The sequence below is a fragment of the Ambystoma mexicanum genome, chromosome 6q, assembly GCF_040938575.1.
Source record: "Ambystoma mexicanum isolate Mex_15411 chromosome 6q, UKY_AmexF1_1, whole genome shotgun sequence".
Classification (NCBI taxonomy): Eukaryota; Metazoa; Chordata; class Amphibia; order Caudata; family Ambystomatidae; genus Ambystoma; species Ambystoma mexicanum.
In genome coordinates this window covers 907,063,080-907,084,837 of record NC_090937.1, presented here as the reverse complement: position 1 = coordinate 907,084,837, position 21,758 = coordinate 907,063,080, and the positions used below count along the sequence as shown (strand labels likewise).

The following is a 21,758-nucleotide window of genomic DNA, read 5'->3' as shown; positions in this document are numbered from 1 at the left end:
GGATGGAAGCATTGGGCATTGGGATCTCCATGCTACACTGCAGGAGGGGGAGATACAGAGGAGCCTACCCAAACCTATAAGGATCTGCATATCGGAAACGTGCAAAACCACTTCCAGACCATATTCCTAGTACCATACGAGCTGACAGGGCCTCATGATCCACAGTGTTAAAGGGCAATGAGGTCGAGCTCCACCAATAGGCAAACTACACCATTACATATTATTCGAAAATCATCAATAACAACCTCCAATGTGGCTGTCTCTAGTGTAGTGCTTGCATGAAAACAAAATTGATAAGGTTTCCGAAGATTATTATTGTCCACATGGGCCGTCATAACATTATAGCCACAAAGCACTCAATCAGGTTCACCAGAAAAGGCAGGCTAGTTATGAGTCGAACGTTAGCCACTACAGTAGTACCTAAACCTAGTTTCTTTAAGAGGGAAAAGATGAGACCATGTTGCAAATCAGGAGGTAAACCTCCTCAGAGAGAGAGAGAGAGGGAGAGAGAGAGCGGGAGAGAGGGGGGGGGAGAGAGAGAGAGAGAGAGAGAGAGAGGGAGGGAGAGAGAGGGAGAGGGAGAGGGAGAGAGAGAGAGAGAGAGAGAGAGAGAGAGAGAGAGAACATAATTGCTCAGCTAAACAATCCGAAACTATTGATGAATTTGGCCGGCAGAATGTTGTCAACAAAAGAAACCGTTTCAGGGATTTATGTGGTTTGAGAAAAGAAGGTATATAGGACCTTCCTAACACAGTCCCAGATCAAGACTGTCTAATTATGTACATTGAAGCACTTCAAAAAATCATCTTTAGGAGTGACTTTCCCCACACTGCAGCTTTCTTTTTTCTTTGATCAGTGCTTTCAGGAACTTCAATTCACTTCCATGCAACATTAGTGCAACTCCTAACATCTTCCAGCAAAACGATGCACTAACCTGCTAACAGGTATAATATTTTCAAATGAGTGATTTTCACATAATAGAGGGTTACTTTGCCGCTGAGAGGTTTAAAAGAGATGTTTGAATAAAAAAGAAAAACTAGTGGATGAGCATAAGTCTTAAGGAGTGTGGTTTGATTCGACCTCGTGTACATATGGAGGCATCAGCCGTTTAAGTGGCCAGATACCTCATTATTTGAGCAGTGAATAGAAGAGTACTGGAGGCCGGTGCTATGCTCTTTTTTTTAGAGGAGCACGATTTTGAGACTGTTTGTATTGGGCACTGTTCTTTTGTACATCACCTATTACTATCGTTACAATTATTTCTCATCATTCTATACAAGGTACAAAGGTACACAACAATTTAATAAAATCTTTTAAAGTTACAAGTATATTTAATTAAACCACAGAGAGTGCGCGTTGGAATATATGAAGAATATTTACGCTCTAACGTTTTGTGAAACATACGTTTTGAAAGGTGGTAAACAAGTTTAAGAATACTGAACAGAGGATTAAACAGTGAGGTTTAATGATGCAAGGTGGCTGTCCATGTAAACGGAGTCATTAGCTCAGAAAACACTTACTTTTTGAAGGAAATTCACTTATAGTGATTTTGCAAATAATCCTTTGAAAAAATATGTTGACAATCTTCATGCACAGTACAGAATCTTTGAATGCTTCCAATTTCAATTTGGGGCAGTTTAAAGCTTTATAATTGCATGTGAGAGTTTTCATTGACAATCAATATGAACAAGTAAATGGCAATGCTTTTAAAATAGCTTAAAATACAATCCAAGCTGACGAGCTATAGCTTCATTCAGTAAGGGTTTTCAAAGCAATACAAGATAAAATGACGGAAGAAGAGGAAAGAATGATGGATCTTAGCACGAGATGAATGGAAAACGCAAGCAGAACCACATTTTTACAGAAGCCGCACAGTGCTATGATAAACCTCTGAAATCACACATCCAAAATGGATGTTGGCGCCAAATCAATAGTTTCCTTACCATGTAAAAAAAGTGCATGATAATAGATGCCGAAAAGAAATGGGTATATGAGCTATCAAACTTTTCCAAGTGTCTTTTGATTTCTTGACATTAACATTTTTGAGGTTTATAATCGCCTATGCACACTCCAAGACATACAGTAGTAGGACTTCTCTGAATAACATACCAGAAGAGGTTCCAAGATGCAATCCTTCCACTTTTCTATCTCGCTGGAAAGGCTCCTAGTACTCCTTGATAACATTTTCGGTCAAGACAGAAGCTGCAATTTTGCATAGTAACTCCTTTCCTGAACTGCCAGCAGCAAATAATGAAAGAGTTAAACTTCAACAAATTGGAAAGCGAACACCACCACGGTGTTCAGGAGGCCACACTCGCTCATGGATAGTGTATCAATGCATGCTCCTTAATATGCATTTCCTCTTCTTTGCTGCTGCCAGCATAAAGTGTGTTTTTGTGGTCTTACATTTTGTGATTACTGCGCTTGAGTGGTTGAGCTTACATGAGAGCTCTCAAACCTTTCTCATCTATTTCGGAGTTAACAATTCCCCCTTCCCCCGGCGAGGATCACGGTTGGCAGAGCTCCACAGGGCGAGTTTGTTGGTAATGGCAGTTTCCCATGTGCTGTTTTTCTGGGTGGTGTTGCTCCTTTTCTCTTTCTGGTGTGCGCTGTGCGGTGGGGGCCAGTACATGCAGTCCACCTTCTTTTGCCTCCTGTGTCCTGGCTGCACTCTTACCTCTTCAGTGATGTTAAACATCAGCTGTCGGTCCCATTTGTATTGCCTGTGAGGGGGTTCTCAATTTGGCTCACGTTTTCATTTCAAGCATAGGGATTTGCACTTAGGCTAGCTCAAATTATTTGTTGGTAGGTTTCTGGAGTCCCTTAATTCTAGCCAAGTGGAAGGCCTAGCTGGAGTTTATTTTCAAGGAGCAATTTCAGGATTTGGCTAAACTTCATTCCTCAGTGTTAAGGGCAGTACAGTTATTGTCCTCTAACATGATTGCTACGCTCCCAAAATGAGAATTATGGGAAGGCGGATAAACTTTGAAAATAAAAGAAGTATATTTCTCCTGATGATGACGATATGTCTGCAGAGGTCTCTGGGTTTGAGGCATACCATCATAAAAGCACTGGCACAGATAGTTGAAAGCAAGGTAGTCTCTCGATGCAAGTCCTTGCTTGGTGCCAGAGGTAAAAAGGCTCTTGGTGTGCCTCAAGGTAAAAAAGTAAAGTTTACTTCACTAAAGCCTCTTCTTCTTCTGCCAGGCTGATTAGTAAAAACTAAGGTTGAAGGATAGGAAGAGGGGTGTGGCTTTGCCTCCTTTGGGAGCGAGGCAAATTGCAATCCCGATTAATTTGGCCTGGTCTTGGTTTCAGAGAAAGAAGAATGGCGCAATTATGAGTCTGCACCCAATAAGAGTGAGGGATATGCTTCTCCAGTACAAGAAGCATTACAGACAGCAACAATGGGTTTAGACAGTCAGGGAATGTGTTTATTTGACCCTTCAGACGTTACCCAGCGAAGGTCCAGGAGTGGTCTCTTTTTTACCATGTCAAAAAGTATTTGGATATGTGACATGGGAAACCGCTTGAAAAGGATGAGAAAAAATAGCCGCGAGCAGAATGGTCTAGACCTTCCACATTCAATAAATCCATGGGTAAACCTGAATTAAATACATCTAAATACATAGCCAATCACAAATCTGGAAAGGATCCTAAAAGAAAAGCCTGGACAGGCCTCTTAAATTCTGCCTTTTGTTTGACCTTTCCTCTGACCCATGGTTCTTTGCCAAAGAAATAAATCCAGTGGTTTTGGTGCTCAGGTCGCAGGGCATTCAACTCATTTAAACTAGACAAGAATCTGTAAATGTTCCAGTTCCAACATATAGCAATGCACTATCTTCACATTATGATTTTACAGAAAGGTGGCTTGAAACTGCTCTCTCTTGCTAGGGAAGATAGTGTAAGGGTTCTGACATTTTTGTCTGAACAGGCAGATTGTCCTTTAAGCGGAATGCCTCGCAGGCTTGCACAATTCAGGGAATGATTAACTCCAGGCATCTGCCTGATTAAAGTGAAAATATCTTAAGATGTACCTATTCTAATCTGAATGTTTCCTTGCATCCTATTGGACTCAGACAACAACGCACACGTTGTAATCCTTCATTGGTCCCTCCAGATAATAGTGTGGAGGATTTCAGAGGTTCCTGGTCTGTCAAAGGCCTTTCAGCAATGGCTTATTTGATCGTTCAGGACATTTTGGCACACAGAACTTCCAAGGGTTATCGCACAGCTTTGGATGCTTGGGCTCTCTCGTGTGTGTGACCAAAAAGCTTGGCTAACTCTTTAGCATCTCGCAATTTATGGATTCCATTTTCTTAATACTTTTGCCTTTCTCTATTGGGCAGCCTCAGTAGAAGAAATCAATTTTTGCTGTCCTTGTTCGGTTCTTTATATTTAATCAGCATCATTAATGCATCTACAATAAGGACTCGCCAACGGTTGCCACAAGGCTGCTTATCTTCATTTGTTTTCGTGTTTGAACAAGTTAAGGGTTTTTGTACCAATAACATGTACAATTGGCTATTGCTGCAGGCCATGAATTTACAGATGGGTTGGCTATCGGTACTAATATTAGTAGTTTGCCTTCTCCTCATAGGCATTAAAGCTTTAAAACCCCTGGGGCCTAAGTATATAGCGCTTTAGGGTGCTAATTTGCTCTTCAGTTTATTTTTATCTCTCCCTGCTAATGAGATGTTTTCACTGAAACAATGGTCTGAAACGTTAACCATATTATTATGCCTTATCTTGCTCAAGCTTTAGATGTAAACAACAAAACTTTTCCCCCTATTGGTGAACGTTTCATTATTACCAGACATATACAAAATGAGTTTCTGTCACTGTTAATTATCCTGCTTTTCCTGAACATGAAAAATTAAGGGCGGTTCGGTGTTTAAAGCAAAAGTAAAGGGCCATGGCTGATTTCCGATTTCGGAAATGCCAATTATTCACAGGTATCCATTTCCTTTAAAAGTCCCTTTGCTCCTGTGTCCTCTCCTACCATTGCTAGGTAGGCTAGTGCCCTTCCCGGTATTGATGTTGCTCTGTTTGAGGCCTATCCATCCCCGGGTGCTATGGCCTCAAAAGTCCATTTGTGTGGGAGTGTTTCAAAGCATTCTACCTTTTAAAATATGCGCATGCTTCGGATGTGCAAAATCGCAGCCTTGTGCCTTGACCAAAAATACTGATTTTCGCAGATAGCTGTGCAAAATAAATCATACTTTTAATAAAGACACAGAGGCCTAGGTTTTCCGACCCGTATCCCGTCCCTTATTACCTCTATATACTCTTATGTTTTATCCAACTAGCTGTGAGGTCATTAGGAAGATCTGTGCAAAGGTCCATGTCTTGAAAGGATCTTGTTTGTTCTGCGTTTCAGTCTACCTGAAGAAGCTCTGCAGATGTGCAAGAAGAAGAAGCGCCTGTGTAGTGGCATGTATTTGTAGACACTTCATGCGTGTTTATGGCCACTTGGTTCCACGTTGGAAACGTTGGTGGAGGGTCTTTTTCCCAATGTGTTCATGTTTGACTCTTTCATTCGATGCTGCGAACAGTTCAGTATGGGGGTTACTATGCAAACCCTCCACCTCCTGCGTGAATTACAATTGCACATCTCCAATACTGCTGCCTAAGAAAAATTGGCATTTGCACAGAGTAATCTTTTGATTTCAATCCTCCCTTTGGACACCTCCCTAGCCTGTCTGACGTCCTTTCCTTTAGGGCTACGGCAAGGCATAAGGTGGAGGTCAGGCTGGGTACTTTAGATGCCAGCCTTTTGTCATTCATCTCATTTTGTCTTTTTTCTGCATCAATCCAGATACAATTCACCCCTACAATATTGTAGTGGTTCCCTCCTTTCAGGCCAAGCTCTGAAGAATGTTGTATTTTTTACAATGACGTTATCAATCTATTTGGGAATGGCCATGACACGCCCAATTGGAGGTCTCACAGGGACGTTTCGGCAGTATGCTTAGTCCCACCCAGTTTGACAGATAGGAGAACAAAGTTCAAAATGGATTCTCTTTTGCTGCATTGAAGAGTTGTTCTTAAATAGTGCTGAACAAAGTGATATCTTTGTTGTTCTATGTTTTATGTCAGGGCACCTCAAAGTTCACCATAAGTCATTAAACCTCCTGCGTTGAATCTCATGCATGCACACATCAGAAGAGACAACAGTCCAAAGGCCCAAGGAGTTAGTAAGACACTATAGCAAAAATGAAAAGTATCTGGGTTAAGATCAAAAAGGACAGATGAAAATACTGCTCTACATAGAGTGAAGTTAGGAAGCAAAACATATATGTGCAAGAATTCAGTGAATCAGTCTTTGCCCGAAGAGAAACAGAAATGTTTAAGTTATTAGTGATTACCGATACGGTTCAGTTTTTGATTTTCTCCTGTTCTTCTCCTGCTGGGTCAGAGGTACCCTCTTCCATAGCATGCTCCAATCCCATGCTCCTCTAGCAAACCCATCTTCGTCGCCACCCCCTTGCGGTATAATTTCATAACTGTTGCCGTCTATGACATCTATTAGTGGCACAGTACTTGTGGTTCTGCAGGGTTGTGATGGCGGCAGTGAGGATGAGATGGGGCACATGGATCCAAACAGCACACACAACACATAGATCAAGGTACATAAGAAAAGGGGGGAAACAAAACACAAGGATTTAGACAAGCATTCACTTTGAAATAAAAACACATCGTTTACCGATATGGCTCAGTTTTATGCGTTCTTGTAGCTTTCTCCTTATCGTTTAATGGAACACGTTTCCATAGCATGCTCCAGTCCCATGCCCCTCTGGCATGGCCATCTTCATCCCCACCTTGCTGTGGCTCGATGGAATAATCATTCCCATCTATGTAATCTATTAGAGGCACAGTACATGCAGTTCTGAAACATTTACAGAAAGGAGGAGAGAGAGAGAAAAAAAAAAGAGTACAATATAATTTCAAAAAGAAAGATCACAAGTGTCCAATGCACACACGTATTTGCCTGGATTTTTCAAAACTCAACATCAAACCATTCGATTCCCTTCAAACGTTAAGTCTACATATCTGGAAGAACGTATATTTGCATGAGTGTGCTTAGAACATTCTCATGTGAATGTTCTTCTGTATACAATGTTGTAGTAGCCCTGGGGATGACAGAAAAGAGTGAGTGTGACAGGCTTGTTTGGCAGCTGTTAAAGACTGACAATTTTTGTAACCTATTGCACATGCGACAGCATTGTAAACTGTAGCTACATCATTTTGGAACATGCACTAAATACCATAGCTATGATTTCATGGACAAACAAAGTTTGTCAAAATAAGCTACAGTAGATTTATCTCTTATTGACATGCTTGTCAGATCCAAATCACCATCGGACCATTAGAGTTGCTATGACTCCTAGGAAGAAAATCCTGGGTGGATCCAATTGGTGATGATGGGGGAAGAAGTTTTACTGGCTATTTGTTGAATAGTCTAACTTTGTAAATGCATTTTGGATTAACACTAAAATTGCTTTTTTCAGGTAGCCTCGCTTGGGTGCCTCATAATGCAGATACAGAGTATGTATAACAAGCTATTGGCAAAAAGAAAAGAGTTACGAGTCCTCTTCAAGGACAGGGGAGGGAAAAATAGGGTGCCAGGGCAAGCAACAATGAAGTCAGAGTACCTAAAAATTAATATTTTCAATTATTTTCTCACATCGCTCTTGGTAAAGAGGGATTAACTGGGAATGCTGTTCTATGCTTTCTAACTATGTTGCCTCAAGCTTGCGCAGTGTTAGTTCCTTTGGTGTCGACTGAGGCTAGTCACATAAGCAATCTCAGGACTCTGGAAAAATGGCCAAGAATGTCAAACATTCTTCTTTTATCTGGCTTCAGACTTTTGAGGTTGCTTGGGGAGATGGCAGGCAGAAACAAGTACAGATGAAAGATGCCTTGGACCTTGGCCAAAAGGCATTTGTGGATGTTGAGATGGATTTTGAGAACCAGCCGTGGGGATGGTTCTGTGAGCCACCCCTCCCCCCTATTATAGTGAAGTGGGAAAATACACTTCGTTCTAGACAAACTATCAAGACTAAAGACAAACTCCATCAAGGCATGTGATAGAGTAGCAAGGCTTAGACTTCAGGAATTTACTTACGTTCAAATGGCAGCACGGGAATCAAACAATTGCAAATGGTTAGGGGGTTTCATTGATGTCAATGGAGGAAAAGCTGCAAAATGAGAAATATTCCCTGAGCACCCCCACTAGGGACTGGATGTCCTGGTCCAGTTAGATGTACATCATGGACAGACCATTAGAATTGCTATTTTGGGGACCTGGCCTATGCTCAGTGGAGAATTCAAAGCATTGGAGGATTATGGGCCCACCTGTCCAGCTCACGATTCTCTCCCTTCTGATTTATCTGCCACTTCAATGGTTTATGGCCAGTTTGGATAGTGAAGTGAGTACCAAACCAGCAGGGTCTCAACTTCCAAAGAGCCCATTCAATGGCAAACCACTTGTTTGAAACAGTGGTCCACTTTAACTCCATGTCCTTGAGCTGATGGTTGATAAAAAAACATTTAAGAAAGTCAAGTCATTCAGCTGGGAGAGGATTGTTCCTATTCCAGTGTCAGAGGCATTGGTTTGCACTATAAAGGGGCTCTGGTAGTCGCGGGCGGCAAAGAAAGGTGTCTGGAACAGTCCATTCTTCAAGCCCTGAAAGGCATTCTCATCCTCCACAGTCCAAGTAACCTTTTCAGGTTTATTAGGATAGGTGAGAGCAAAGGGGCAGCTAAGGGCTCATAGTCTGACTTAAAATTCTTGTAGTACATAGTGAGGCCTAAAAAGGCTCTCACCTGGGTTTGGGTGGTGGGGGTCTGCCAGCCCTGTAACATCTTGTACTTATTGGGTAGAGGCTGAATCTTACCCTCGCCAAACTCATGCCCAACACTGACCAAATCTGGCCCTTAGTTGTCTTTCATCATCATCATACAACTGTATTTTGATACGACAGATAATAAAATTCACATACAAAAATGAAATCATCAAAACACATCAATAACAGTTAGTGACATAATACAGAGATTAATGGATCCTTCAGAACAACTTTTAAATAAGATTATATGATCATAAAACAGATAATACATCCAACGAAATGAAAACATCCTTCCTCAAGTCAATTAAAAATGTTGATCTTTTCTTTCAGGATTGATAAAGAAAATTCCATATACAATGAGTTGCTAATTCACAATCCCATATCAGGCATAATTGTAAAGCCTCATTCAACCTTCTTACACAAATTTTTTTTAAAAGAGGGAACAAATATTTCTTTCTGATACAGCCATATTCCAGACAAAAGATATCGACTTTTATTGAACTAATGAAAGTGTGAAAAAATGCCTTACTGTCCCTGCGCTAGGAGGCATTTCCATACCGCAACTAAAGCCAAGGGTCTGTCCAGCGTCAAGATGTCTGAAATGAAACGTCCTGTGTCTTAAATCATATCGTAGCCCTCACACTTCAAAAGTAACTATATGGTGCTAAGGGATTGTCACTGGCCTAGTAAATGCACAACTGTTCAAGTTCAAAAGAAATGGCAAACTCCAACAAAAGGTTCCAAATTAACAAGGTTTACAGTTGCAGGGGATAACTCCGTTAGGGGAGTTTTCCTAAAGTCCACTTGAGGTAAGACTCAATTAAACTATCCCAATAAACTATCCCAATGGTATACAGGTCCCCAACTTTTAGTATCAGTCTATACTACTGATTGAACCTTGGGTAGAGTGGCAGAGGTTTCAGGCTTATCATAAGCGGAAGATGAGAGCTGTAAGTAAGTACACTAAACCCAGTTAGTACAGTAGTCAAAGGAAACACACCAATAAATGTATATTAGAATATATATGTATTAATTATGTTAATGTTAAAAGGTATTTGTACCGCGCACCATAACCACTGCTGTGGTCCCCAGGCGCTCTGGCGGATCTAGAAAGGAGGGTGTCAAGCGGGGGCGGGGAGAAGCAGTGGAAGGGGTTAGAAGGGTGTAGTGGGAATAGAAAAGTGAGAGTTGTGATGTCCTGTTGGCCCCTTCTTTTTCGGTTTTCACCGTTCGTTGAGCTTAGGTGCGGTTTTCGATCAGTGCCATAATTCACATGTGCTGTTGTCGCGGGTTATGTGTTGTTAGTCTGTTGTTGCAATGTGGTGAAGTGCGTGCGGATTGCTGTGCAGAGATGTGGTTGTGTGAGTTTCTGTATGCTGAGTATGCGGAAAGTATCCTTTAGGATTGGTGTGTGGGGCTGGGTGGGCGGTGCGCATCCCTACCCGCTTTTATAATGTATGGGTAGGTTAGGCTTTATGGTTTCCTACAGGGGTATTCACAGGTTCTTCCTAGTTGATTCCTCCTAACTCTGGAGCAAAGAGCCAAGTTTTGAGTAGTTTCCTGAACTCCAAATGACCCCTTGTGTTGCGTAGGTTATTCTAGGAAAAGGTTGCAAGGTGAGTGAAAGATGATCCTCTGAGTTTTCTTTTGTTGTAAGGTTTTGTTACTAGGGGAAATGTTGTTGCTTGATCTGAGTGATCTTGTTAGGTGGTAGACGGTTTTTTTTTTCTTTAGGAATTCTGCTCCCTGGCCGTGGACTGCTCTCTGCGTTATGTACATCGTTTTTAACTTTATTCTTTACTGGTAGCCAGTGTAGCATTTTCAGCACTGGGGTAATCTGTTCTCTTCATGGTAGTTTGAGCAGGAGTCCTGCCGCAGTGTTCTGGGTGAGCTGAAGTTTTTTTAACAGTCGTTCTGGCATTCCTAGGTATAGTCTACTCTGGACATGAGTGCCATGATGGTGAATGTTTTGCGGGTGAAAGAGAGGAATGGTAGGATCCTTTTTACTGCGTGTAGCAGGAAGAAACATTTATTGATTATTGTGTTTACTTGTGGTTCAAGTGTTAGTTCATTATCCATCAAGACTCCCAGGTTTTTTACCATCGTTGATGGGGTTGGTGCTGTACCCAGTTCCGTTGGCCATGGGATGTGGTGGTTGTTTTCCTCGCTTTTAGCTATGATCATTATTTCAGTTTTGCCCGGGTTGAGTTTGAAGCTGTTTGTGCTCATCCAGGTGTAGAGTTCTTGTAGTGAGTTGTTCAGCGTTTTGTTTTCTTCCTGTGTATCTTGTATTTTGTAGATGATCTGAGTGTCATCTGCGTAGTTGTAGCATGCGAGGCTGCATTTTTTGACAAGTTTGATAAGTGGCATCTGGTATATATTGAAGAGCAATGGGGAAAAGGAAGATCTTTGTGGTACTCTGCAGTTAGATTCCCTTGTAGTAGATTTGAAAAGTTTGATCCAGACGGTTTCTGTCCTGTTAGTTAGGAAGGATTTAATCCATAGTAGGGCTCAGTGAATCCTATTCTTTCTAGTCTCCCGATGAGGATTTCATGGTTGACTGTGGCAAATTCTGCAGAGAGGTCCAGAAGGATTGAAGCTGTGCATTTGTCTGAGTCTGCATTAGTCTCTAGATCATCCCAGATTGAGAGCAATGCTGTTTCATTCCCCTCATTGGTCTGAAGCATAATTGCGCTTAGTCCAGTAGTTGGTGCTCCTCTATGAATTCTTGTGTTCTTCTGTAGACCTAAGTCTCAAGTAGTTTAGCTGGGTAGGGGATGCTGGATATGGGTCTGTAGTTGGAGAGGTCTTCTACGTTTCCTGCTGTGTCCTTGAGGAGCGGCTTGATGTATGCTGCTTTGAAAGATTGCGATACTTTCCCTGTTGAGAGTGATTGATTGAAAAGGTTTCTGTAATATTCCATGGTCGTTCCTTGCGTGAGGATTGATTTGTGTATGTCTGGGGGCATGGACCCATGGGGGAGCCTGCCTTGTTGATGTTGCTTACCAGCTTGACGAATGACTCTGCTGATAATTGGGGGAAGCTTCATAGTTTGTTCTGGTGATCCTCGGATGGCTGGGTCACATGTTGTAGTCGATTGGTCTGCTTTGTATCATTTGTTGGATGATGGTGATTTTGTCTTTGAAGTGGTCTGCAAGGTCATTGCATAGCTTCAGTGAAGGTATCGGATCGTTGTTGCAGCCAGGAAGGTTTCGCTTTTGGGTATTGGTAGCTTTGGTGATTCTGTTGTTTTAGTATTTCTTTTTGGCCTTATGGATTTCCTTCTTGTATGAGTGGATTTGTCGCTGGAGTTCTAATTCCTTCACCTGATTGTTTCTTTCCCTGCATTCTAATTCAAGTTTCCTGTTTTTCCTTTTCATGGCGAAGAGTAGCAGGGGTAAACCATTTTGCTGTCGCTCTTTTGCGTGATGGGTGAAAGGTTTTTCCTTTGAGATCCTGTTTATCGTTTCAGCAATCCATCTGTAGAGTAGTTCTGTTTTTATTTCTACGTCCGCTTCGTCCAGGGTCGTTGTCGGTGGTTTGTTGATTTCTAATTGTTCTGCTAGGTTGCTATCTCTGACGGCTCTCCAGTTTCTTTTCATGATAGTTGGCAGTTTGGTTTATTTGCTGTTGTCGTGGGGAGTGTGATCACGAATGGAATGACGAGGTGGTCACTCCAGATGATCTGTAGTGGTGGCGTTGTGGCGATGAGATTTTTGTTGGCGAAGATGATATAAGGGTTGAGAGCGTTGGTTTAATTTCTTCTCCTTATTGGGTCATCTCTTCTCTTCTTGCGCAGTCCCAGACGGTTCTCGTGTGCCTGTACGTATTAGCACTGATGAGTTGGTGAGGTGGTTGAGAGATATCGTGTTAGATATAGGGATTTATCTCTTTTTGTGATATTTGTTTCGTTTGCTGGGGTGTTTTCCAGTGTGTGTTCTGTATTTGTGACGGTTTCTGCTGGAGTCGGGCACGTATCTGGTTGGTTTGTTCTATTTTCCGTTTCTCTGTATCACTTAACCGACACACAAAGGAGTACTTATAAATTAATACTTTTCAAAGGCCACTGCTTTGTTGGTAAATGCTTGCGCTACAAGTGTTACAAAGATATACAGTAAATTTATTTAGTTAGCAAAACCACATAAGTTAAAATCTTTTAGGAAGGTAAAAGGTTGGTTAGTTAAACAGTAGCAGAGCTTAAGGTTCTAGAGGCATTTTCTCAGCAACTAAAGCTTTAGACTAACTCTATGCAAAAGTCAGTTTGGAGAGGGCTCAAAGTCTTACGAAGCAGCAGAACAGCAAATGTTCCAGTGGATACTTTCAGTCTCTAGTTAAGGATGCTAGAAGAATTAACAAAGATTGAGACCCTGTTAAAGGACTTGCAAAAGAGACACAAGCTGGCAGCACTCCAACACTTTGGAGCGACGTCTTGGTTTAAGGTAAGCAATACCTTTTCACCCTAAAGTACCTTAGGTTAGAAGAAATGTTCGTGGCTGGATTCTCCTCTGTGCAGCAGCGATGGACCTGGTCTCCGGATTCCTTTGTCTGGTGACGAAAGGCAGGACTCTGATAAGGATATCTCAGCAGGAGTCTCACGAGAGAGAGATCCCCTGGCACAGATTTCTTCAGCTTCTCTGGTCAGTCTGTGGTTTTGGCAGCTTTTCTGCAGCACCAACAAAGGACACAATTTGCCCAGTGAATCTTCTTCGATTCCTGGTGTCCTATACTCTGGTGAGGGGACTTGGATGAGTTGGATTGTGTCGCTGGAGGTTCACCTGGAGCGCAGCAAAGACTTGGACAGATTGGGCTTTGGCAAGACGTTGCACTACAAATGGGTTGGAGGTCTCCTGTTATTCGCAGACTGCAGCTCTGGATAGGCACAGCAAATTCGGAGATGGCTCAGATTGTAGTTCGTCTATGGGTTGGTTGGTCCCACCAGCCAAAGGGAAGCAGTCAACCTCTTCGGAGCTCCTATGTCGCACAGAAAACGGGGCCAGAACAGCAGTGGTCGCTCCATGGTGTTGCAAAGGGTCTGCAGGTGTCTCTGGTGGTCATCTTCTTTGGTTACTTCAATTTTCAGTGGTTGACTTGCCTTTCACCACAGGAACCTAACCTTGTATTAAGTTTCAGCACACAGTCCTCTGCAATCTCTCTCAGCAGGTTATAGAAAGAGGAGGGTGGCTGTCCAATCAGTGCCCAGCCAGTGGGCACTCGTTCTATTCAGGCACTTAGGCAGACAAAGGGCAGGTGTTAGAGAGAATTCTCAGAAATGTGCTAATTCCTCTCTACCTTAGAGACCCCCCAGCTCTTTTGTTGGACTTTAGGACTTTTTATCTCTCATATAATTTTAATGTGATTTACTTTCTATGTTTCTTTTGACTTTGGAGTCTGACAAACTCCATAGGCATCATCTTTACATTGTGTCACACAGCACCTTCAGTGCAGTGAAACAGAGAAGTCATTTAGATTTCCCCCAAAGGTTTAAATACCTTCTCTTGGTGAAACTACTGTTTCCAAGAGCAGTGAAGTGAAATTGACTTTACTTTTTTTTTTTTTAATTTCTTTTATTGATTTTATACAAACAAAAACAATGAAAACCAAACAAGCAGCATAATCATAATGGTTCAATTGCACATCAAGTGATAGTAGTCACTGCTCCCAGTATCCCACCCTCCCCCCGTGAGCCTATTTGTCCATCTCTTTCAGTGTTTGGCACATGCGGCCGAGTTTCGTCCTCTTCGGAGTCTTTTGGGTTTGATGTTACTTCAAACAATTCTGTTATTAGCGTTTTCCAGGCCAACAGGGTGCCCACCTCCCCCTCATCAGCCCGGCTACTCGCATCTTGCCATGCCACCGTTTCAGCCTCCGCCCATTTCTGTAGATCCTTCCACCATACATCCACCTTAGGTTTGTGGCATTTTTTCCACCCCATGGCGATCCTACGTTTCGCAAGCACATACGCCAGATTTCTTAGTTTCTCAATATGTTTGAGTTTCCGTGGCCTAGGGAACCCGCCCAGTAAGCAGGCCCAAGCCGTGTCTATAACAAGAGCAACCCCTTTATCGGCCAGTTTCTGCGCCACATCACTCCAGTAGCATCTAATAATCGAGCACGACCAAAACATATGTGTCATGTCAGCGTTTTCCAGGTTACATTTAGGACACACTTGTATGCCAGCGTTTCGGAACTTAGATATCCTCAAGGGTGTCATGTATGCCCTATGCGTTACATACAGCTGAATTTGTTTTAATCTGGCATTTCTAGATACTTTTTTGTGGTAGCCCAGGGCACGCTCCCACATCCCGTCCTCCATCGGGGCCCCCACTTCCATCTCCCAGTCCAGTCGCAGATGCGTCAAATCTTTACCCACCTTAGCCATCACCATCTCGTACAGTCTCGAGATCTCATGACCCCCTTCAGACATATCATACATTGCTTCCAAAACTGCATCTGGTTCTTCTATCAGAACTGTTTCTGGCCAGGTGCTCTTAATCATTCGCACCATTCGCTGTATAGGGTGTGGGTAATCAGTGTTTGGGCGACGAAGAGAATTTCAGCCTACCAAGAAACAGTGGGCTTACCTTACTAGAGATTCAGACACTGTACTATTTGACGTATCTAGCGAATCTTAGATAATTGCAGGAGAAGCATTTGAGGTTTGGTTCAAACCATGATGAGGGAATATCAGTGATTTTAATGTTTTGCTCTACAATCATATTGCCCCTTCAGTTAAAGTTTTTTAAGCAAATGTATAATGTTTTTATTACAGAAGCTTAATCATAATCATTGAGACTTGAACTTTTTTAAAAATGATATTCACTGATACTCCCACAGTGGATACTGTACCCATGCACTGCCTTTGGAGACGCTCCTCGCTCTTTAAAAGACATCCATTATGCTCATTTGGAATGGGCTGCAGTCATGCCCAGTAATCACAGTGCACCTGGGCACCCCAAAGAGTCCCAAAGTCTGTGCGCTATGGCCAGTGGACACTGCACCGGGCATAGGATTCGGCTATGGCCCGGTCATCTCAAAGAGCCCCAATGGGCCCACTAGGCATGGCCTGTGACAGCTGTTTGCCAGCAAGGAGGTCTGTGCTCAGTCCAGAGAGAGCCAAGATTGTGTGTATTGGGGAGGTGATGATGATGGTGGCAAACCCACCATTGTCAAAGAGACATCCACGTAGGTGATGATAACTCCACCCTGGGTAGAAATGTGCCTGTGCCGACTAAAGAAGCGCTGAAGGAGAGGAAGAAGTGCTTGTCCTGTGTGTGCCTTGTTTGGCTGAAGACATGGATTGTGTCTGCATCACGGGCGTTGTCTGGGAATTGGCATCCAGATGAAGAGCATGAGCCTGAATGAGACCTGGGACATGACAGCAAAGTTTCAGCTAAGCTCCACAGAATATGGGAAACCACACCACTAAGACTGGAGACCAGCCGATACCCCTCGGGAGTGATACATCGGGTCTTAGCCCCAGCTGGCTAACTGTCTCGTGACTGAGTGACCAATTTAGCCCCAGTGCATGGATCCTCAGGTGTAAGCCTGGTGTTAGACCCCAGCGGAGGACCATGTGCACCAGACCCCTTGTTAGTCCCTGGAAAGGGATTCTCTGGGAAGACTTTGGTTTTAACTCCCTATAGAGTGATCTACCATGGACCACTCACTAAGTTATCTCCCGAGACCAGTGAACCCCAAGAAGAAATTACTAGAATGCAGTGCCTAATAGAAAGGATGTTGCTTACCTGTTGCTTTTTTGAGGTGATGAAGTCCTTGAGGTGTTCAGTGCGAGAAATGATCCTCCGAGTACTGCAACCAGTGATAAAGTATACTCACCTAAAGTGAGCCATGGCGCAATAACAGGTCTCAGTGATGCTCTAGCCCTCGCCAGCATTCATAAAGTTTGAAGTTACTCACTATTGATACTACTGTACTCGCATAATATCGTTTCCTCCCTACTCATGGAACATTCAGTCTTTCGGGAACGGGACCGGAAAATGTTGCGCAGCAGTATGGATTTACAAAAAGAGACTATGGCACTGTGACGAATGCATGCGTCTGTGGGTCACCTTCCTTGTACATTTTGCTGGTCTACAGACTCCAGTCCATTCTTTGAACCATGGAATGTACTATGAGCATGGAGGAAAATGGACCAAGAAGTAGGAGTAGTAAGTGTAGGTATAAATACTTGGTGCTGGAGGAAAGCTGCCACTTAGGTTTATTGCATTGATAGACAAAATAATGCAGCATAACGCCTAAAATGATTAACCCTTTGAGCATAATATATTTCCCTGCCCTACCCGGCACTGTCACAGAACTTAGAAATGTAAGAACTTTCTTTAAGGCCTTAAGGTGGATTTGTGAAAACAGGTAACTTTAAGATCGATGGAGCAATGCACATCTCCCTTGTGCACAGCAGTGAGGAGTTGAGCCAGTGTGCCCCAGTGTGACTGCTGGGAAGAAAAAAGTTGAAGAGCTGGGTGACAGGCTGAGTCGTTCCAACACTGTGCACCAGAGTCTTCTCTGGTCCGCTGTGGCTTGATCATGGCTGGACAGTGACTCCAGACCATAAGTGAAATGGAGAACAGGAAACCTGGTTTCGCTGTCCAGACTCCCATGACACGATGAAATATCTTCCCCTGCATTCGTGTGATGCATGGATGTTAGGGAGAATTCTGTGCTAATTCCCTTGATTGACTGGCTTGCTGTCCTTTCAGGACAGCCACCCTGCTGTGTGATTGACATCCTAGGCTGTGAATGAATGGAAGAAACCTGCTTAAAAGGTGAGGGTTTTGGGACTACAGGCAGAGTCGACCACTGGGAGAAACATCTGACGAAGAAACCGTGAACGAATCTTGCTGCATCCTCCTGGACCTTTGAATTGCCTGGTAAAGCCCTGCTGCTGTGCTGGACTCCTTCATTTCGACAGAGAAGCTCCGGACGAACAACTTCTCCCCTTGGGTTAGTGGGACAAACTAACCCTGAGATGAACTCCACTGGACCACCTTCCCCGACTGGCAGTGCTTCTTTGTTGCTGTGAGAACCGAATGCAACGGGTCGAGTATCCATAGTCGAGTGAAACGTCTGAAGAGGTAACAAATCCGGCTAGAACTACAGGAGTCTCCAAAGGACCCTCCAGAAGCTGGACGACCATATCCTGAGTCCCCTCACCAGAGTGCAGGACCCAAGGAGTGAAGGAAGCCCAACCGGTATCCGAGATCTGCGACGTCGCTGTTTGCCAAGCGCCAAAACCGCGGAGTGCCGCTGAACCGAAAAGAGCCCTTAGCTGCCAGACGTCCTCCCTCTTGTCCCCACGACTGAGGCTCATGGACAAGGGTCTGCACCCACCGCTGTAGCAAGACAGAATCCAGATGGACCACTCTTCTTCAAACCAGAGGTACTGTTTAGGCTTGGGGTACTTACCGGATTGCCTTTTAGCTGTGCTTTTCTCAGTTGGGAATTGCAGTGGTTTACCTTTTACAGTTAATTCCAACTCTCTTTTCACAGGCTTAACAGCTTGTGACCCTACAAGTGATTTTGTTTTCTACAAACTCTCTACCTTTGTGCAAGACTTTTAATCTTGTATATTGTTTGTCCCTCATAGGTGGTAGCTTGCTGTAGACTGTTACTGCTGGGAAAGGCTTGTCTAGATTTCCCTGGAAGATTGAGTTGTCCTCACATATCCTGAGAAACTGTTTAACCTTTTCCTTCCCTAACCTTTCCTTTCTGCAACCTCAGAATCTGCAAAGTATAACTAGTGTGATATATAAATGCCATAACTGTCCTTGTGATTGAAGTCACCTCAGGGTGTAGGAATTGTGTATGAAGCATATCCAAAGATTATCCACTAACTTGTTTTGATTCTGGAAAGTCATTTTAAAGTATATTTACATTGGTACATGAATTGCCTTTTTGAAGAATGCTTATTTAAACATTGGCGTTAATTAAATAAATAACTATTTATAACGGAAACCTTGAGTGTAAGTGTTACTTGGCTACTTGTATTTACGGATTTCATTTGTACAGCTCTACAGCTCACAATTACCCCTCTTGTGGTAGGCCTGTCTGCACAGTCACACTACCAACTTGTGTAGTACAGATCTATAGCAAAAGGTGGGTTACCTAATACCAACCAGATAAGTGTTGTGTAGGCTCACAAAGCATGACTACATCAATTCTTACCTTACAATGGACAGTGTGAGCACTGGCAGGGGAAGCTTTGAATACAGTAACAATACGGCTGATTAACTAGGAGAAGAAAAGGAGACAGATCTGGAATTCCAACAGTACCGGGAGTGGGGGCAGGAAGTCTAGCCACAATGGCCAGGAAGCAATAAGGGAGGACAGAAGGAAAGCCTGACGACTTAGACAGGAGCTGAGAAGAAGAAAGGTGGGTACGAAGGCACAAGGTAGGGGGAACAAACCCACAAGAAGGAACCAGGGTGCCCAAAAGAAAGAATCATTAACTGGGAGAGGCAGTGCGATGGTCCAAAAGCACGCCAGGAAACAAAGTGGGCTACTGATGTGTTAAGAAGCGCTTCACCTACCTTTTTGTGGGATTAAATGGCTCTCAGGTCATGGGAACGAGGTCCTCTGTGATGTTGTCACAGCAACCGTTGATGCCATACATACCATGCATGTGTGGAACCTTGGAGTATGGCCCCCATGAATGTGCAAGGGAGCAATCAAGGTGGCCTCCAGTGGACACGGACATAGTGTAAGGGTGTAGGTGTAAGGGTCAGACAGGTGGCATGTTTGTTGGAATAAACATTTATTTGAAAAAATATTAGGGAAAAACCTACATAGCCCTATTACTAAGAGGATCCCTGCCTCAAACCAAATACTAAGGACTCTGTCAGGATGGCCAATAAAATTACATAGTTCACCGTCCTGTGTCAAAAACCTATTTCCGTCCCTTAGTTTATCAACTAAACTAGGAAGGATGTGGGTCTTCTTGATCCAGAAGAATTAGAGTTCCAATTTGGGAAAACACACATTTCCAAAGTGTACCAAAACAAAGTTCCAAAGTAGATAAGTTCTCTGGTTCAAAAGAAAACAATGTTCTGATTCAGAATGTTGATGCCAAGAGAATGGTTCCCTTCTCTTGGTCTCACTCAGGCTTCTAACTGTGGTTACAGATGCCAAGGGAAATGTCTCCCTTCCCCTGGCTTTCTTTAGGCTTTTTACAATGTAAAGAAAGCGCCTTCCTTCTCTTGACTTCTTTCATGCAGTTCCCACAACACCAGTGAGGATGCTTTTCTTCCCCTGGTCTCTTCGTCGCTCACCTTGCTTTCAAGTCTCTGGGGTACAGGTCACAAACCCGTAACGTTCTCTCGTGATATTGTCCATTATAATCCATTGTCCACTATCCTGCCAAGCACTGCCACTATGAAGATGACTGGCATTGGTTATCTCCATTGCGGGCGTGTGCCAGACCCGTCTTCCATGATTTCTTTCTTGAGTGCTCAAGAATGTTACTTTGCTTCCCATAGTTTCCCTTCTTCCGTTGTTTGGCTGGGTCAGGGAATCCTGCTGCTCCTGTCTGTCCCTACCAACTGTTCTGGTCACCCCTGTACCTTTGGGGTCTCTCCCGGTAGTCTTTGGTCAGCGTTGGGGTCTTCCTGCTTCAGTTTTGGGCTTCTGCAGTCTTCCCTCCTTCTTCAGTGTGCTATGGTAATTCCACAGCATGTGGTTGCCCTCGTTCCCCAGGGTGGGTTAGGCTTTCTGACAGATCCTTTAAAAAGGGGTTCTCCAGGGCTCCCCCCAGTCCTCAGCACTTCGCTGACATGCAAAGGTTCCCCTTCCTTCTGACAGAGCCTCTGGTCCACAGCTTCTTCTGTTTCCACCTCTGCTTCAGCACATCATTCTTGCTTCTTGCTCCTCCAGGGAAGGCTTCTCAAATACTTCCTGAGTCGCTCTTCCCTTTTATACTGGCTCTGGCCAATTGGACCTGGAAAGACACTAGTCTGCTCAACCTGGTCCCTACAGGTAATCCTTATGCCTCCACACTTCCCCTTCGTCACAGTATTAATATTAGGACTCCGTTGTTCGTCAAAGTACTGGGAAAGGGATCTTCACGTAGGTAACTCATTCTTCCCTATCTTAGTACTTTCTAGGGGAATGGTAGGGTGACTACAAGTTATGAACTTATTAGGCAAGTAGTTGTTCTTAGGGCTGTAGGAAGGGGCTGAGTTCTTATTAAAAGGGTCTCCCCCTAGTGAAAAGGGGATGACATTCATGGATTAGTCATTACACTTCCTCTTCTGACAGTAGCTTTCCCTTCCAAAGCCACTGACAGGATCTCAGATGTCTTCATAGCGAATGGTTTTGCGACTGGGAGTTCATAAAACCCTGGGGCTTTTATATCTGAGGTCTATCTGGGCCATTTGTGAGACCCATTGGGAAAACTGGGGGACCTTACTCCCAATAATTAATGGGACTGGCAATCTGGGAATTATAGTGGTCGTTACCCAAATCTCCTTTCCTAAAATAGTGATATGGAGTCTAGCTACACAGTATTTGCCGGTGTGTCCATGTGCAAATCCAACTTCTCCTTTTCTGAGTTTCTTCCACCACGCAGGTAGTAATTCAGGGCATATTGCAGACTATTTACTCCCAGTATATATCTGGGCAGTTTTATTTCCCATCCAAAGGTATCGATTTTTCCCTTTGTTCTTTTTCCCTTTTTTACCCCTGTGGAGAAGTCTTCTAAACTTGGTATTAAGGGGGATGTCTGGGCGCATAACATGGTAAGCTTGTGAGTGGAAAATTTGGGAAAAGTATCTCATATTCTTTGATGATTTATCTTGAAAGGGCCCTCCTCTTCCTTATGGGGCGATAAGGACTCAGATTTGTTTGCTCTTAGATATTGTAGGGGGATTATTGTAGTGGGAAGACATTTCACCCTAC

General features: G+C 43.5%; 1 protein-coding gene across 2 annotated transcripts in view; it reads right to left on the bottom strand.

The window, feature by feature from the left end:
* The window catches only part of GALNT7 (polypeptide N-acetylgalactosaminyltransferase 7), an 800,303-nt gene that overhangs the window by 338,581 nt on the left and 439,964 nt on the right, over positions 1 to 21,758 (bottom strand). The window contains exon 6 of one of the 2 annotated variants that reach the window (XM_069631418.1): positions 6,707 to 6,889. In XM_069631418.1, the coding sequence (XP_069487519.1) occupies positions 6,707 to 6,889 (183 nt within the window). Of the gene's footprint in view, positions 1 to 6,368; positions 6,552 to 6,706; positions 6,890 to 21,758 lie in introns of both variants that reach the window. The other variant, XM_069631417.1, reaches the window with a different exon arrangement.